We start from the raw sequence: 13,700 nt of genomic DNA on the forward strand, positions 1-13,700 counted from the left end.
AAGATATTTTGTATATAATATATAATTATATACACATAGATGTACCCCAAGGCCCCCTACACCTTAAATTAACTATTAATCATTGTTTGTAATTTAATTAGTATTCATTTGTTTTGGAATTTGAATCAACAAAATATAGTACTATATAAGACATTAGATCATTTGTGTTTTTAAGCTCTGATGTTATATTGTCTGTACTCACATGGTGCGTATTGTTTTATACAGTTGAGTTTATTCGAAATCCAAGGCAGACAGCGACTGATGGAATAACCGGGGGCTGATCTCAGTTGCGTTAATATTAACAGTTCAATTTGGATCGTTTCCACGTTACAATACAACGTTATTTGACTTGTTCTCCCTCCATTGGCCTCTAGGCGGTGCGGTTTCCTTCGGCACTTTCTTTGTGTTTCCATCTCTCGCCTCTTGCCCGTGATCTCTTATCATATACGGTGGGTGACAATTTTTTTTTTTTTTAAACACGTTTTCTATGATGGCGGAGGACAGTGAATCCGCGGCCAGTCAGCAGAGCCTGGAGCTGGACGACCAGGATACTTGCGGGATAGACGGGGACAACGAGGAGGAGAATGAGCATATGCAAGGGTAAGGGCGGCCTGCCCGGTCGGGCAACGCAGTAACGTTATTTCAGCGTGTTTGTTCGCTGCCTGTTTGTGTGCGTGTGTGTGTGTGTGTGTGTGCGCGGCTCGGGGATGGCTAGCGCAGTTAGCTAACGTTAGCCAACTGAAACAGTTTGCTACAAAGGCCTTCGTTTCCAGCTAATAACCATGGGAGAAGATGATTTGGATCCTTTGCGGTGTTGTCGTGTTTGTAGTTTGTAAGCGCATCTGACTTCAGGTACGAATGTATACTGTCAGCGAGTGACTGATTGGATGACAGGATGACAGCCAACCGTTAGGACGAACCGTTAGCTTGCTAGCTAACGCTCGGCTAACGTTAGCTCAGCTGTCATTCGTTGCTATGGTAGCTAACGTTAGCTCAGCGCTGCTAGGGCTGTGGGTCGAGAGACGAGTGTGAGTCAAACGACGTCACCCCCCCCCTGTTTAACGATGTGCTGTGTGCTTGTGTTCAAATCGGTAGGAGTCCGGGGGGAGATCTGGGGGCCAAAAGGAAGAAGAAGAAGCAGAAGAGGAAGAAAGAGAAACCCAGCTCGGGGGGAGCCAAATCTGACTCAGCCTCTGACTCTCAGGAGATAAAGGTGCGAGGATGAAATGAAAAGACATGTAAAAAAACAAAACCCCATAACACACTAACCCAGTGGGATCACTTGCCAGGCTGATGGGAGACCGGGTGCCAGGAGTAGTTGAGGGTAAACGCTGAAAAGTCTTCTTGCACACTACCAACCCAACCCTTTTTGTTTGCCAGAAGTATGAATGTAGCAACCTTGCTCTGTTAATTGTATACAATTTAACCTAAAGTTGTCCTGATTAACCTCATTTAAAGGAGGGATTTGTTAGTGGAAGCAACCTTGAAATGTTAAGAACATTCCCATGGACATTACTATTTCCAGTTATGTCTTGTCCAAGTACACATCATCAGCCCTTATCCCAGTTATGAGAAACCTCAATAGTGAGTGCTACCTTGAGCATTTAGATACAACACTTGATGCAGGTCTTTGATCTTTGCAGGTACCTGTCACGTGGACACGTACCTGCAAAGCTTGAGACATCAATAAAACCCAAAACACGATGCAATTCAATGCACACTGAAACGACAGTGTAAGTCGGACGGTTGCGTAAAGGATTAATTAAAATCGTACTTCCTCCCTAATAAATAAATAAATAAGACCTCTATCTGGATCTACACAGACAAACAACATGCTTTAAACTGGCACCAATGCACCATGGCCAAATTCTAGTTATATTCATAAAACTGTGCAGCTGTGTTCAATGATGCTGCATTTCATGTCATAAATGCTGGAAAAAGTTCATTCATATTTTATTTTAACTTGAATGCAGAACAGTCTTTTAAAAAAACGTTTTTTTTTTTACACATGTCTCTTTTCTACATGAAGAACCCTGGCCTGCCAATTCAGAAGCTGCAGGACATCCAAAGAGCAATGGAGCTGCTGTCCTGCCAGGGTCCAGCAAAGAGTATTGATGACGCTGCCAAGCACAAGCACAAGTACCAGTTCTGGGACACCCAGCCTGTGCCGAAGCTAAGTAAGTACCTATGTAACTTGGACAGAGTGAGCAAAAGCATTGTTTATTTGGTTTTATTGTATTTTATCTGTGCTGAAAATATAGTTTGTCGCTCAACAATCAAGTTATAATTAATCATCAGGTTTGCCGATTGATTTCGGGAACTTACTTAATTTGCTTCCCTAATTTGAACATTGTTACCTCAGCTGGGGTAGCTTGAACACTGTGCCCTTTGCATCAGTGCCATCTGCTGGTCTTGTTTAGTCATGATATGTGCTGCATCAAAGCCGTTGTCCCAAAGAGCATGTCAGGTGTGAAGTTCAGCACGGGTTCAGCAAGAGTTCAGCCATGCTGCTTCGTAGCTGTCTCCATGAAAAACGATTGGCCAAAGAGCCAAGACTGTGCAGGAGAGCTGCTGCCGTGAGCTTTTTCCTGACCAAACACAGCCCAGGCCCAAAATATTTTAAAAGAAATGTCAGCTAGTTAGATATAAGATAATTATGTTTGACTGAGGATTACTGTTACTTGAGCAAAATTCAAAAATGATATATCTATCTTATTTTTTTTACAGACGAGGTGGTGACAAGTCACGGGCCCATTGAAGCAGACAAAGAAAACATTAGACAAGAGCCATATTCCTTACCTCAAGGGTTTATGTGGGACACTTTGGATCTCAGCAATGCCGATGTAGTAAGTACTGTGTCTGACACTAAGCTGTTATGTTATTTTATTGATTCTGTACACATGATGTCTGTTGCCATCTGAGGAGAGGGAACCCTCCACTGTTGCTCTCCCTAAGGTTTCTTCAGGGTTTTTTGTCTTTCGCCAATGTGAAGTTTGCACAGGATCAGTTACAAGTGCCCTGATTGTAAAGCCCTCTGAGGCAAATTTGTGATTGCTTTATTAAAAACAAATACAATTTTTAATTGTAGTTAAATAAACTGTTAATGTGCAGATTATTTTATTGATGACTTAGATTAGCCTTGCAAGATTACTGTATTGTAAAGAGCAACTGATCAAATGTGTTCCCAAAAGTGGGACATTTTTTCAATTTCTGCTTTAATAGTCAAAATATTTTCCAATGGTTGACTAATGATAATTGGATTTGTTTAACAGAAATGACGCACAAAAACAATCTGTTTGCTGTGTCTTTTCTAGCTAAAGGAGTTGTACACATTGTTAAATGAAAACTATGTGGAGGACGACGACAACATGTTCCGATTTGATTATTCCCCAAACTTTCTCAAATGGTAAGCTTCTAAGGTCTCGCGTTGTTCTTGTTTATTTATTTATTTTTGATGTTAACTCAAATGCTCAAAAAAGATGAACTAAATATATTTGTATCCACTATCTGCTCCCTCACCGATGGTTTCCCGCCCCCTTCAGGGCTCTGCGTCCACCCGGCTGGTTACCACAGTGGCATTGTGGAGTGCGAGTGTCCTCAAATAAGAAGCTTGTTGGTTTCATCAGCGCCATCCCTGCAGATATACGCATCTTTGACACGTGAGCATTCGTCACTGATGATACACATTTGAAGCAGGGCAGAGGTGGGAGTCAAAAGAGGCCCCTTCACTGTAATGACCACCTCCTTTCCTTCTGCTGATCTAGACTGAAGAGGATGGTTGAAATCAACTTCTTGTGTGTTCATAAGAAGCTGCGCTCAAAGCGCGTTGCCCCAGTGCTAATCAGAGAGATCACACGGAGGGTGAACATGGAAGGAATATTTCAGGCGGTGTACACGGCAGGAGTAGTGCTGCCTAAACCTGTGTCCACATGCAGGTATGCAATGCAGTATCCAAACATGAAACACGTATGACACAGTGTTAATAATTTAAAACCAATATCCCTTAACTCTCTTTTTCTAATGCTTTTCTCTTTTTTTCTGTCTGTGGCAGGTACTGGCATCGTTCTTTGAACCCCAGAAAACTTGTGGAAGTAAAATTCTCCCACCTTAGCAGGAACATGACGCTGCAAAGGACCATGAAACTCTACAGACTACCAGATGTAAACACCTGCCAGCCTTGTGCCTTTCATTACAATTCCTATTAACGACGGGAACCTATTAGAACCTTTTCCTCCTGTGCTATTTAACCCACTTTAGAGCACCAAGACTCCAGGTTTGCGGCCGATGGAGAGGCGTGACATCCGCCAGGTCACCGAACTGCTACAGAAATTCCTGCAACGTTTCCAGCTTGCACCGTCTATGGGAGAAGAGGAGGTGGCTCACTGGCTCTTGCCGCAGGACAACATAATTGATACATTTGTAGTAGAGGTATCTGGAATGAGTTTCTATCCTCAAGATGCTTGCGACTGTTGATTTTTCTGTCTGTTAACAGCTCTGCCTCTATCCTCTCAGGGTGCCGGCGGTGTACTCACAGATTTCACTAGTTTCTACACTCTGCCCTCAACTGTGATGCATCACCCTCTCCATAGGAGCCTGAAGGCCGCCTACTCTTTTTACACCGTTCATACGCAAACCCCACTACTGGACTTAATGAATGATGCACTGATCCTGGCCAAGCTGGTAATGTTACACTCTGTGTAGATTGTTATAAAACACATGCCACTAGCAACAATGAACCTGCTGTGTAGTACTGTCAGTCAACTTTAAGTTTAGGGAAATGGAAAGAAGACTCTAGAGCTACAAATACATGAAAAACGGGCACAATCCAAATATCTTCAACACTGTTTAAAGTTAAACTTTCTTATTACTTTGTTATATTATGTTATTTATTGGATGGCTTTCTCTTTGTTTTTAACAGAAAGGTTTTGATGTTTTCAATGCCTTGGATCTAATGGAGAATAAGGTGTTCCTGGAGAAGCTCAAGTTTGGCATAGGAGATGGAAATCTGCAGTATTACCTCTACAACTGGAAATGTCCCCCTATGGACCCTGATAAGGTCAGCAGCATGATTTGGCTGAGTGAACATTCAATGCAGATAAAGACAAAAGATGTGAAGCGAAAAGGAATAAAGATATTTGCTGTATTGCAAAATGAATATTTTTTTTATTTGCATTGGGTTGCATCAATTTTCAAATCTTCAGTAAGTCTGTGTGAAAAGTCCCTTTTTTCTTTGTAAATCAAGTGGTTTCTGCATGTTGTGCTCAGCGCCGACATTATTCCAACATCTGGTGCAGTCGGCTTCGGATGTATGTGTAGACTGATTTACAGAATAGTTGAACTATTCATGTGAAAACTCCCTTTTAACCACAAGTTTCCTCTTTGTTTCAGGTTGGCCTTGTCCTTCAGTAGCAGGGCTCTTCGTGGCTGCTGCACAAACACTAATCAAATGGTCGTTATCGACTTCTGGCTATTCCTAACCTGGAATACTGACACACAGGTAGCCCAAGCGAGACAATGAGAACAACAACAACAACAACAACATTAAAACCAACCTGGAGACGGTTCAAGAACATTCTCAGAGAAAACTCTTAAATCATCAACATCTTGAATGTGAAGTCATGCTATGCCTGAGATACTCGTACAGTATAACGCTCCTGACATGCACCCTCACATTTACATCATACCAGTTGGACATACAAGAGGATGCCGTGACATTGTGAGTTCTGTTTAGTTCTTCTTCGTCAGCAGACACCTCTGCTAGAAGGGCCTGGCATGTCATTAAATTAACCGACTGTAAATTATTAAGATCCCCACAACACCAATCAATGTTGTTGTGGCCCCACTGTAACTCCAGTAAAAGAGGGTCGTGGAGGCATTTGAAGCGTTATGGTTAGATCTCTCTCTCATATCATTGTGGTCAAATATTTCTCTGCTGGCTGTTTTGGGCCTCAGTAGAATTTAGAAATGTTAAGAACATATTTCTGTAATAGCTGACTTGTAAAAACATGTTTTCCCCTCAAGCATTTACAGGTCACAAAGAAACACAAACACTGTCTAGGGACAGGAAAAAAAACAATGTCTTCATAGAAGGACTCATCCAACTGGTGCATTGATATACATGTTTGTTTTCTTTCTTTTTTTTTAAATTAAAATTATACGCTTACCTGTACATTTAAAGCAAGATCATATTTATTCCTGTAGTGTGAGTTTGGGGCTTGGGAGGGCTGATCCAAAGTATTTTCCTCATAGATAGTGTAGATGTCACTTCGTTTGTTCAGATAACGTGGGTTTAACGTGTTTTTTTATGAAGAATGTATTGCATCAATTAAGCACAATTTTGGAGTTCCTTTAAAATGCGAAAAGGTCTTATTTCTTGTAATGGTTCATATTTCAAAATGGATGAGTTGCGGTACAGCCTTGTTTTTTACAGTTTTCATGTTATAAAATAGTTTCTGGAGTAGGTTTTGATAGAACATCTGCACCACATGTTTGGTTCTGTTCACTGAGGTACTCCTGCAGCTCAGGGTTATGTGAATGGTGGTGTGTTCAGTAATGATGTTAAATAGGCAAAAAGGATCTGCTGATAAAAGGACAGAGGGCTACAAGCCGGGATGACAACAACAAATACCAATTCAACTATAACAAGGCTGTATCATTTAAAAAAATAAAAGTTCTCGTTTAAGTCTTGTTTAAAGCAGCAATGGTCAGTTATCTTAATTTAGGGATTGCCCCTCCGATAGAAACTATTGCTTGTTACTTCTTTGCAAAGCAGGTGCCCTTAAGCAGACCTTCCCTCCCCTGCAGTAGAATGTTTAACGTGTTGTTAGTGAAACTCTCAGTCAAATAAAACAAAGACAATTTGAGTTTACTATTCAAAGTGTCGATGTGGTCATTTAACAGCGTGTCCACACAGCCCCTGAATAAATCCGTATCAGTAACTGCATACATTTGAAATTTGAGCTTTTCCTGTTTGAGGTCCATTTTGTTTTTTTTATTGACTTATCTGGATTTTGTTTTTTAAGCGTACTGTATTTGTGTCTGAAATATATACTGTGGGTCTTTTGTCGTAGTGCTAAACTAAAACATTTTAGCGGTCCTAATATTTGTTTTACTTTGCCAAATGTTTAAAGACATAAGTCAACTTCTTTCCAGTATTTCCCCAAATTTTCCAGTTAAATAACCGATTTTTGAGGATTTGGCTTAGTTGTCATATATCAGTAAGATGAAGATCTGAAGATGAAAAACTGTTGTCCCATTGCTCATTCTGTGCTGCTGTTGTACTCAAAGGTTCAAATGCTTTTGAAATGTCTTGCTCCCAAGTTTGTTACTTTGTGTCTGATGCTCCTTTTCATGTGGCTCCGCATAACTCAAGAGGTAAAGGCTGCTGCCATTTTTGTTGTACATTTCCTGTGTGTGATGTTATTTCCCTCTTATCCCTTTATATAAGGAAACAAAGGGTGACCAATCTAGTCATTGCTTTAGGGCTCAAAGATTTTATTTTTATTTTTTTTTACCATGGAAAGGGCAAATGAGTTGCATTGACAAAACCCAATGTTACTGGCGTTAATCTAACAATGAAACTGGGTTATTGAGTCATTGGTGTGCCTCATGGATGTGTTGCCTGTAGCTGTTTGAATGAACTTCTAGCATGTCAGTTTTGCTACCGTGATCATTTCTAGCATCGATGTTACTAGCTACACCCTTGAGTGAGAACCCCAACTACCTGCCTTATTTAAAAGTTTTTTTTAATTAAGATTTTGGGGTGAGAGGAGGGTTTACTTTTGAAACTACAGCTTTCTCTAACTGAACAATATTTTTATTCAAATCCATTGCAAGCTGTGAAAAGGCAGAAGAACTTGTACCAGCATCATTTTGACATGACCCCATGCAAATAACAATCGGTTTCAACACACACGTCAGCTATACCAGCATGGATATTTGTTTGAATAAACTCACTTTAAAAAGGTCCAAGAGTAGTGCACTTCTTTTTAACATAACAGGGACAATGGAAATACAAAGTTAGCATTTTCCATTGGGTGCATTAATTCCGGGTGTAACTGTGAAATAAACTAACATCATTTTTTAAATTTCTGTTTAATGTTAAATGTTTTATATTACCAAAAAACGTGAAAGACGCATCCAGTCACACAGTTTCAGTACGGAAACCGATCTACTCGCTGTAAAAAAAGGTTGTCCATTGAAAAAAATAAATTAAGTAGTTGACACATTGTTAAATGTAGGACTGCAACTACCAACTAGCCTAAAGATAGTCAATACAATTTCAAAAGAAAAAGCTGCAGATCCTCATTTTAGAAAAGCTGAAACCAAAAGATGAAAGTGTTTCAGATCTTTATCAATGTAATCAATGGTGGACCTATCAAGCATGCTTTGATTCATCGCAAACTTTGAACACAATCGATCAATATCTGCCCAATATGAGATTTTATGTGAATGAGATACTGCAGTAGATCCCACCTCTTGAGCCGGGGGGGTTCTAGGTTTTAAAAGCTAGCAAACAGCAATGGTCCTGATAATATCTAGACAGAGTCCGATTTACTTGACAGACTTGGTCTTCAACTTTTTTCTGTTCTTTGCCGGGTTCGCAATAATTCTTTTCACTTTGAGAGGTTGCAGAGTGCAGGAGGATGCAGACGCAGTGACTTCCCCAGAATCACACTCAAGTTTCCTTTTCCGGCCCTTCTTCTCTTCAACCTCGCGCTCCTCCTCCTTTTCCATGTCAACGTGGTCCTCTGGGGTTTCTCTGGGTGCCGCCGCTTGTAGCCATGCAACATTTAATGCAGGCACTCTGAGCGAAATGGCCTCAACAGCGTCAGTGAATACGTCCCCTTCTCTGGAGGCACAGCGTCTGAATCCCAGGGCGAGGACGCTTCTCAGACCCAGCGGCTTGGACACGCTCTGGCTCAGACGAGGCACTTGGCAGGCCGGCACACCTCTCGTCGCGCTCAGTGCGATCAGATGATCCGTCATGTGCGCCGGCTTGACGGACTTGCACACGAGCAACAGTTTGAGCTCGTTCCTCTCCAGGGCTTTGGTGACCTCGTTGATGCCAATGGCCAATTGTTTCCGCGCTGCCACATCTGTCCAGCCGTTTTGGGGGGAATCCTGTCCCTGTCCGTCCTGGGTCACATGGGGAACAAGTTCTGCTGTGGCAGCAGGTTTCAAGGCTTTCTTTTTTCTCCACGGGCGAAACACTTTCACCTCTTTTTTTTCAAGACCAGCAGAAACCAGCTTGTCCTTGATGGTTTTCAGGATGAAATGCATGTCTTCTTGTGGAAGTGGGCCCCATTTTGAAGTGAAAGGTGAAGTAAAGGAGGTCTTGACTGGAATATGCTTTTTGATTTCCTTTTTAACCGGCTTTCCTGTGCCTGCCATACGTCCTCTGAAATGAACAAAAGAAAAGCCTGTAGAAATTATTTAACTGTTTAATAAAAACACAAAGCAATTCTTATAACTAATAAAGTTTTTTTTAAATAAACGATACGTTAAAAATAGAATAGATACACATCTGGAGGCAGGAATACATACACATGAAGACAGAAAGGCCATACTTGACAATTAACCTCCACTTCAGTTTAATGAGAAAAGTTAATGGATTACTATATAAAATGTTTGTATATAAAGTATTCCATCAATATCACACCAATAACTAAGCTGGGCAACACAAGTAATAATTATCAATAGAATAGAGACAATTACAATTTACAACCTAACGTGATATAACGTGGTGCTTCTGTTGCGAGTGTGTCCGTAGGAAGGTTTAACGGGTGACTGCTCTGAACATAAACATCCCAAAATTCAACAACACACCGGACTAAGAAGTGGTATTTAGTTCCTTTACCTGATTTCTAATGCGGCGAAAATGAATTCAATAGCTGCGTTCACATTATTTGGCAAACAACACGGGTGGGTTACCGGGCGCTGCCATTTTGTTTGAATTGAGCAAACTTTATTTAAAAACAACGTCAACAGCGCAAAGCTGCATTCACGGTAGCGCAACGTTAACGACAGCGACGACGGATTCGATGAAGGCAGAAACAATGATTTCATAAATATATAGTTTAAGTATTAATGTTTTTAATTTTAATAAATCATTATTGTTGTGTTATTTCTTTATTTTTAAAAATGACAATTCGATCCCCTCACTAGTTGACAACGGTAGTACCACGCCTACGAGGCGGTTCTTTATTTATTCTTTCTCTCCCCCTCTCGCGCTCTGTGTGTGTGTGTGTGAAGGTGCAGCCAATCAGATTGCCAGCTGCTCTGCAGGCCTCTCCTCTGCACATTGAATTGCATCCATCGGCGGCGCTGTGATCAGAGACATCCAGCCGACGGGAGGAATACTTTCACCTGATCTACGTTGTTCTATCTGCGAAAATGTCTAATCGGGTAAAATGATTTACTGCTCTTCTCTTCAAGTCAGTGGCAGTATACCGAAGTAGGGTTATAGCTATGAAGTAAATAAAGGTTGTAACGACAGCGTATTCACGTAATATACTGAATGTAATGTCATCCATCTTTGACAGTAGAGCGATTCGATGTAAAAATAGCGAGGCGGAAAATATGTATCTTATTCTGGCTCAATGCTTCCTCTGGTTCTGCAACTACAGTCAGACGAACCTAATCCTTAAGAATGAGCAAGAAAAGCAGATTTCATTATTAGGCTACAGGAAAAAGAAAAAAATACTCTCGAGGAGATGACATTCCTACACAGCAAAATCCTTACAGTTAATTTACCAGTGTCAGGCAAAAGTGTTGAAGTGCAGAGTTGAAATCACACTTGAAAAAAGATTCAACTCTTTCAGAGTCAATTGTATGAAAGAGTCGGAGTCATTATCCAGTGTCAAGATCAGATTCATTTGCAACACTTAGTAGAGTTAAACTAACTCTTTGATAGGATTGAAATGTAACTGTACAGTGTCACACTTCTTGGTATCAGGTTTAACTTCATGTAATATGGCGCAAGGATTGGTGAGGGTGCGCCAGGAACCACATGGTTGTTGGTTTGAACCTTGGGTCCATGTTCCATGTCAAAGTGTCCTTGAGCAATACACATAACCCTGAATTGCTCCCTGGGCAAAAATGTAAACTCCATGTTTAAAAAATGCGAACTTAAGTTGCGTTTGATAAAAGCATCAGCTAAATAACGTTGTATTCAACACTGGGAAGATTTATTTTGACACTTATTCCGAGTTAAATTGTTAACACTTCGTTGACAAGATTGGGACAATATAAACAGCAGCTTAGAGTTAAAATTGAATCTCACAGAGTCAATTTAACTAAATTTGCTGTGTAGACTATACATTTAAGGGATTCCATGTTTTGCCGTTTGTGCAAAGGGTGTGCAATGGTTTATAAATATCTGCTACAACGGTCTTTTGTGAAGTAAGCTATTCAAATAGGCACCAAAGCACTAGAGCCTTGAATAAAAGGCCATTGTTTATCTCCAAGTTGTGCAACAATAGATCTCCCTAGTTCTGCAGCATGACTAGAATACTATGCTCAGATTTCCTATTCAATGTTGTTTATAACCGATTAATATGCACATATTCAAATTCTCGTATTCTGTGATTTCTGCAGACGTTTGGTGAACCATAAAACTGTTTCATTTGTCAGTCTTGGGAAAGAGCAGGATACAACAAGATATAGACGTGCAAACTGAGCTCTGAAATACAAGGAATTATTTCATTTCAAAATGTCTACTATCCGTAGGCAGAGTTTGAGAAGATGGCAGAGGATGTGAAGAAGGTGAAGACGAAGCCTACGGATCAGGAGCTGCTGGACCTGTATGGACTTTATAAGCAAGCAACAGTTGGAGAGATTAACACCGGTATGAATTCCTGCAGGAATATGTAAAAGCCACGCAATGTTCGCTGGCTTCTCAACATGTTCTTCTCTCTGTGTGCATCACAATTATAGATCGACCAGGAATGATGGATTTCAAAGGAAAAGCCAAGTGGGACGCCTGGAGCTCAAGAAAAGGTATCAAGTGTGTTATGTGTTTGGGTTTAAAAGTGGCCAAAAAAAGCAACAAATGAATACTTTTTATTACTTTAAAAAATATGAATATATATATATTTCTCTTTCAGGAATGTCCAAGGACGATGCCGAGTCAGCCTACATTACACTTGCGAAGGAAGTCGTCAGCAAATATGGCATATAAGGCTCGCGATAAATGGGAGAATTAATGGAAAATGACTAAATAACTCAAAAACTTAAATGTCCTTAGCTTTACAAGTATCCTTCTGCGTTCAGAGGCAATAATTACATAGGATAAAGTTGAATTTAAAATTGACTATGATTTTTTTTTTATCAAAGATTATTAATTGAATAAGTGAAATGTAGCCTTGGACTAAAATATAAAATCGTTCTAATTGCTAATCATCTCATTTATGTAGTTGATTCTTGCAATCTCCATTTGCACAGCAATATATTGTATACACATGCACTGTGATATGCAGCTGGATTACTGTACAGGACAGACTGTCTAGCATGAAAATAAAAACTCTGAAAAATGTTTTTGTTTTGTGGGTATTTATAACATAATACAATTCAACAGCAACACAAACCACATCTTCCACATTGCATCTCTCCGTAACAGTAACTAACAAGGATCATTACAACCTAAATGAAGGTATGGTTTTTTGTAGGATTGTAATATTAGACCACATTATCTGTTAGCTAATGGTCCCTAATAAACTGGCTGCTCAGTGTACTTTTGCTTAGACGTCCGTAGACATCGTTCCACATTGTGCACTGTAAGCGCCAGAGGTGTGGACTCGAGTCATGTGACTTGGACTCGAGTCAGACTCGAGTCATGAATTTGATGACTTGAGACTCGACAAAACGTACACAGACTTGCAACTCGACTTGGACTTGAATACCGATGACTCGTGACTTGACTTGGACTCAACCTTTTGACTCGAGAAGACTTGCTACTTCTCATGAAAACTGGGGGAAACATTTTCACACCACCGCGCCGCTCTGTTTATCTGCATCTGTCAAAAAATTATGCGCCACCTGTATGCAGAGAGCGCGCGCTGCCTGCACGATTTCCAATCACTGCAGTCCATTTGACCGTATCAACGAGACAGCTCGTTCATGCTTACAAAAATCGGGATTTTTGAACCCGGATTCAGACTCCGATGGAAATCCTCGCCAACATTATGTCAACGTCCGTTTTAAAGTAGTGTAATGAGCTGAGTTAAAGTTATTAGTTAATCAGTTATGCAGATGTTGCATGTGTTCACGTTATGCTCCGTTACCAGCTGTAGTTACGCGAGACAACCCGAGTTTTGGGGGGCCGTGTATGCGGAAGTGTTCGTTCGGCGTGGTGACGGCCAACAGTGACCGAAGTCGAGTTGTTTTATATAAATAAATGCAGCGGAGTTGCAAGCCAGTCATCGCCTCCTTGTTTACGCTGCAGCATTGGGGTGAGCGTTACAGTACTATAACACAGTCACAGTCGATCCACCATTACCCTTCCCTTCGTAGTCTAGGTCTGTGAGGCAGCGCACCATCACCCAGGGTTCCCCGTCCCCACTATAATAAGATGACTCGAAATGACTCGAAACTAAAATGGTACGACTTGTGACTCGACTTGAGACTTGTTAGTTGTGACTCGTGACTCGACTTGGGACTTGCTTCGTCTTTGACTCGATTTGACTCGGGACTCGAGGGCA

The 13,700-nt window shown here is 40.8% G+C and overlaps 3 protein-coding genes across 4 annotated transcripts; 2 read left to right on the plus strand and 1 right to left on the minus strand.

Moving 5' to 3' along the window:
• Positions 1–356: 356 nt before the first annotated feature.
• On the plus strand, positions 357–7,966 carry nmt2 (N-myristoyltransferase 2). The gene is made up of 12 exons (XM_037454347.2): positions 357–600; positions 1,096–1,213; positions 2,030–2,177; positions 2,728–2,846; positions 3,315–3,406; positions 3,543–3,659; positions 3,765–3,935; positions 4,052–4,160; positions 4,258–4,428; positions 4,513–4,680; positions 4,919–5,056; positions 5,389–7,966. Exons 1-12 carry the CDS (start codon positions 488–490, stop codon positions 5,407–5,409), a joined length of 1,485 nt encoding a protein of 494 aa, XP_037310244.1. The 5' UTR covers positions 357–487; the 3' UTR covers positions 5,410–7,966.
• On the minus strand, positions 7,917–10,009 carry rpp38 (ribonuclease P/MRP 38 subunit). Of its 2 annotated transcripts, none has more exons than XM_037454348.2 (2): positions 9,860–10,009; positions 7,917–9,400 (listed from the first exon to the last, which is right to left on the minus strand). In XM_037454348.2, exon 2 carries the CDS (start codon positions 9,391–9,393, stop codon positions 8,554–8,556), a length of 840 nt encoding a protein of 279 aa, XP_037310245.2. In that variant the 5' UTR covers positions 9,394–9,400; positions 9,860–10,009; the 3' UTR covers positions 7,917–8,553. The 2 variants fall into 2 exon arrangements, with proteins under 2 accessions (XP_037310245.2, XP_037310246.2); XM_037454349.2 differs by having other exon boundaries at positions 7,917–9,422; positions 9,860–9,999.
• Positions 10,010–10,249: 240 nt separating this feature from the next.
• Positions 10,250–12,535, plus strand: acbd7 (acyl-CoA binding domain containing 7). The gene is made up of 4 exons (XM_037454731.2): positions 10,250–10,407; positions 11,731–11,848; positions 11,938–12,000; positions 12,108–12,535. The coding sequence occupies exons 1-4, from the start codon at positions 10,396–10,398 to the stop codon at positions 12,179–12,181; spliced, it is 267 nt and encodes an 88-aa protein (XP_037310628.1). The 5' UTR covers positions 10,250–10,395; the 3' UTR covers positions 12,182–12,535.
• The last annotated feature ends 1,165 nt before the right edge of the window (positions 12,536–13,700 follow it).

The sequence above is a fragment of the Pungitius pungitius genome, chromosome 11, assembly GCF_949316345.1.
Source record: "Pungitius pungitius chromosome 11, fPunPun2.1, whole genome shotgun sequence".
NCBI classification, from domain to species: domain Eukaryota; kingdom Metazoa; phylum Chordata; class Actinopteri; order Perciformes; family Gasterosteidae; genus Pungitius; species Pungitius pungitius.